At 37.9% G+C, this 5,025-nt stretch overlaps 1 protein-coding gene across 1 annotated transcript; it reads left to right on the top strand.

Annotated features, from left to right (window-relative positions):
- Positions 1-304: 304 nt before the first annotated feature.
- Positions 305-2,570, top strand: LOC309703044 (uncharacterized protein; the record flags this gene model as incomplete). The annotated part of the gene is made up of 3 exons (XM_082527748.1): positions 305-325; positions 1,124-1,252; positions 2,316-2,570. 3 exons carry the CDS (start codon positions 305-307, stop codon positions 2,568-2,570), a joined length of 405 nt encoding a protein of 134 aa, XP_082383874.1.
- Between the last annotated feature and the right edge of the window lie 2,455 nt (positions 2,571-5,025).

Genomic DNA, 5,025 nt, shown 5'->3' with positions numbered 1-5,025 from the left:
TTTGAGAACGTCAGAAGCTCTGGAGTCAACATTACTGCAGTCACTGGTAATTTAGTCAATTTATTAAAACTCCATTACAATGGTTCACATATCATTGATTAAGATAAAAAAAAAAAAAAATTTCAGTGTTGCTAAGTAGCGAGAGATCAATTTTTACAAATTTTTGAATTTACCTTGTTTTTCTCATTTTTTCATTTAGCCCCTTCAAATGCACAAAACCTCATATCATCAGGACAAAACGAAACCAGCATCACTCTGCAGTGGAATAAAGTCAACAACAATGTCAGCTTTGTTCTCCAGTTTAATGGTACAGAGACAGGAATCAGTGCACCAGCTCGAAATGGACCATTGAATCACACAGTCTCATCTCTCACTGCTGGAACTCAATACACATTCACTCTCTACTCTGTGTTTGAGAACGTCAGAAGCAGTGGAGTCAGCATTACTGCAGTCACTGGTGAGTTAATCAATTAATTTAAACTGCAATACAATGTTTTCACAAACTACTGATAATAATTCAACAGTTTAGTTTTTTTCACTGTTTTTAACTAGTGAGAAATCAATGTTGAAGAATTTTTGAAACTTACTTTATTTTCTCATTTTTCCATTTAGCTCCTTCAAATGCACAAAACCTCATATCATCAGGACAAAATGAAACCAGCATCACTCTGCAGTGGAATAAAGTCAACAACAATGTCAGCTTTGTTCTCCAGTTTAATGGTACAGACACAAGCATCAGTGCACCAGCTGGAAATGGACCAGTGAATCAAACAGTCTCATCTCTCACTGCTGGAACTCAATACACATTCACTCTCTACTCTGTGTTTGAGAACGTCAGAAGCTCTGGAGTCAGCATTACTGCAGTCACTGGTAAGTTAATGAAATTATTTAAACTGCAATACAAAGTTATCACACATTTTTAATTAAAATCAACAATGAAATTATTAAGTGTTATTAAGTAGCGAGAAATCAATTGTAAACACATTTTGAACTTACTTTATTTTTCTCATTCTTTTGTTTAGCTCCTTCAAATGCACAAAACCTCATATCATCAGGACAAAATGAAACCAGCATCACTCTCCAGTGGAATAAAGTCAACAACAATGTCAGCTTTGTTCTCCAGTTTAATGGTACAGAGACAAACATCAGTGCACCAGCTGGAAATAGACCATTGAATCAAACAGTCTCATCTCTCACTGCTGGAACTCAATACACATTCACGCTCTACTCTGTGTTTGAGAACGTCAGAAGCTCTGGAGTCAGCATTACTGCAGTCACTTGTGAGTTAATCAATTGATTTAAACTGCAATACAATTTTTTCACAAACTACTGATAATAATTCAAGAGTATAATTTTCTATTGTTTTTAACTAGTGAGAAATCAATTTTGAAGATTTTTTGAAACTTACTTTATTTTCTCATTTTTCCATTTAGCTCCTTCAAATGCACAAAACCTCATATCATCAGGACAAAATGAAACCAGCATCACTCTGCAGTGGAATAAAGTCAACAACAATGTCAGCTTTGTTCTCCAGTTTAATGGTACAGAGACAAGCATCAGTGCACCAGCTGGAAATGGACCAGTAATTCACACTGTCTCATCTCTCACTGCTGGAACTCAATACACATTCACTCTCTACTCTGTGTTTGAGAACGTCAGAAGCAGTGGAGTCAGCATTACTGCCGTCACCGGTAAGTTGATGAAATTATTTAAACTGCAATACAATGGTATCACATATTTTTAATTAAAATCAACAATGAAATTATTAAGTGTTATTAAGTAGCGAGAAATCAATTGTAAACACATTTAGAACTTACCTTGTTTTTCTCATTCTTTTGTTTAGCTCCTTCAAATGCACAAAACCTCATATCATCAGGACAAAACGAAACCAGCATCACTCTGCAGTGGAGTAAAGTCAACAACAATGTCAGCTTTGTTCTCCAGTTTAATGGTACAGAGACAGGAATCAGTGCACCAGCTGGAAATGGACCATTGAATCACACAGTCTCATCTCTCACTGCTGGAACTCAATACACATTCACTCTCTACTCTGTGTTTGAGAACGTCAGAAGCTCTGGAGTCAGCATTACTGCAGTCACTGGTGAGTTAATCAATTAATTTAAACTGCAATACAATGTTTTCACAAACTACTGATAATAATTCAACAGTTTAGTTTTTTTCACTGTTTTTAACTAGTGAGAAATCAATGTTGAAGAATTTTTGAAACTTACTTTATTTTCTCATTTTTCCATTTAGCTCCTTCAAATGCACAAAACCTCATATCATCAGGACAAAATGAAACCAGCATCACTCTGCAGTGGAATAAAGTCAACAACAATGTCAGCTTTGTTCTCCAGTTTAATGGTACAGACACAAGCATCAGTGCACCAGCTGGAAATGGACCAGTGAATCAAACAGTCTCATCTCTCACTGCTGGAACTCAATACACATTCACTCTCTACTCTGTGTTTGAGAACGTCAGAAGCTCTGGAGTCAACATTACTGCAGTCACTGGTAATTTAGTCAATTTATTAAAACTCCATTACAATGGTTCACATATCATTGATTAAGATAAAAAAAAAAACAAATTTCAGTGTTGCTAAGTAGCGAGAGATCAATTTTTACAAATTTTTGAATTTACCTTGTTTTTCTCATTTTTTCATTTAGCCCCTTCAAATGCACAAAACCTCATATCATCAGGACAAAACGAAACCAGCATCACTCTGCAGTGGAATAAAGTCAACAACAATGTCAGCTTTGTTCTCCAGTTTAATGGTACAGAGACAGGAATCAGTGCACCAGCTCGAAATGGACCATTGAATCACACAGTCTCATCTCTCACTGCTGGAACTCAATACACATTCACTCTCTACTCTGTGTTTGAGAACGTCAGAAGCAGTGGAGTCAGCATTACTGCAGTCACTGGTGAGTTAATCAATTAATTTAAACTGCAATACAATGTTTTCACAAACTACTGATAATAATTCAACAGTTTAGTTTTTTTCACTGTTTTTAACTAGTGAGAAATCAATGTTGAAGAATTTTTGAAACTTACTTTATTTTCTCATTTTTCCATTTAGCTCCTTCAAATGCACAAAACCTCATATCATCAGGACAAAATGAAACCAGCATCACTCTCCAGTGGAATAAAGTCAACAACAATGTCAGCTTTGTTCTCCAGTTTAATGGTACAGAGACAAGCATCAGTGCACCAGCTGGAAATGGACCATTGAATCAAACAGTCTCATCTCTCACTGCTGGAACTCAATACACATTCACGCTCTACTCTGTGTTTGAGAACGTCAGAAGCAGTGGAGTCAGCATTACTGCAGTCACTTGTGAGTTAATCAATTGATTTAAACTGCAATACAACTTTTTTCACAAACTACTGATAATAATTCAAGAGTATAATTTTCTATTGTTATTAACTACCGTATTTCCCGGACTACAAAGCGCACCTGAATATTAGCCGCACAAGCTAAAATCAGGGGAAAATCCTGTTTTGTACATACATTAGCCGCACCTGACTAAAAGCCGCAGGTGTTTCAATGTTGACTTATCATATGTAAGAGAATATGCACAAAGGGAATTGTCAGGAAAGAGATGGCTGTTTGGAGACACACCCCTTTTATTAATATTTTGAAAAACAAGTTATGGGTACATATTTGCACATGTAGTACATAACAGTAACCTATAGCACACCAGAAAAATAGATTCAGACTACCTTTTAGGCTCAGGTGCAGTGACACGGCTTTAACAAGAAGAAAAGTCAGTCATTCACCATCTTTCTCTTCTTCCTGCGCTCTAAAACCACCAAAGTCCTCTTCTCCAATGTCGGAAACGAACAGGCTCAGGATGGCTTCGTCATCCACTCTCCGCTTCTCTCCTTCGTTGTCACTTTCAAAACCAAAGAAATCCTCGTTGTCAGTGTCAGAGTCGAACACCCTCAGAAGGGCCGTGGCGGTGTCCTCCTCTCCATCATGCAGCAGTCCAGCCCTTCAAAATCCGTTGGTGATCGTGGATGTTTTCGCACTTTTCCACGCTGTCAGAATCCACCGGTGGAGTTGGGCATAACTTGCTTTTCGCAAGTTTATCGCCGCTCGTCATCCACGCCTCCCGCTGAATGCGTAGCGCTACTTTGAAGTTTGTTTTTCGCGCTACTTCGTACGGCACTACGTTGCCTGGCGGACGGACATGTGACTAACATACCACTCTTGAACCCCGATCCTTCCGCCAGGCAACGTAGTGCCGTACAACAGCGGAACAAACAAAACAAATCGTCTTACGATATCACAAAAATCATGGAAAATCCATAGAAAAGCCGCACCTGACTAAAAGCCGCAGGGTTCAAAGCTTGTGCAAAAAGTAGCGGCTTATAGCCCGACAATTACGGTAGTGAGAAATCAATTTTGAAGATTTTTTGAAACTTACTTTATTTTCTCATTTTTCCATTTAGCTCCTTCAAATGCACAAAACCTCATATCATCAGGACAAAATGAAACCAGCATCACTCTGCAGTGGAATAAAGTCAACAACAATGTCAACTTTGTTCTCCAGTTTAATGGTACAGAGACAAACATCAGTGCACCAGCTGGAAATGGACCAGTGAATCACACAGTCTCATCTCTCACTGCTGGAACTCAATACACATTCACTCTCTACTCTGTGTTTGAGAACGTCAGAAGCAGTGGAGTCAGCATTACTGCCGTCACCGGTAAGTTGATGAAATTATTTAAACTGCAATACAATGGTATCACATATTTTTAATTAAAATCAACAATGAAATTATTAAGTGTTATTAAGTAGCGAGAAATCAATTGTAAACACATTTAGAACTTACCTTGTTTTTCTCATTCTTTTGTTTAGCTCCTTCAAATCCACAAAACCTCATATCATCAGGACAAAACGAAACCAGCATCACTCTGCAGTGGAATAAAGTCAACAACAATGTCAGCTTTGTTCTCCAGTTTAATGGTACAGAGACAGGAATCAGTGCACCAGCTGGAAATGGACCATTGAATCACA

This window comes from Aulonocara stuartgranti (genome assembly GCF_965226115.1).
Source record: "Aulonocara stuartgranti genome assembly, chromosome: 3".
Taxonomy (NCBI): Eukaryota; Metazoa; Chordata; class Actinopteri; order Cichliformes; family Cichlidae; genus Aulonocara; species Aulonocara stuartgranti.
The sequence above is the reverse complement of the archived record's forward strand: the minus strand, read 5'-3'. Positions and strand labels throughout refer to the sequence as shown.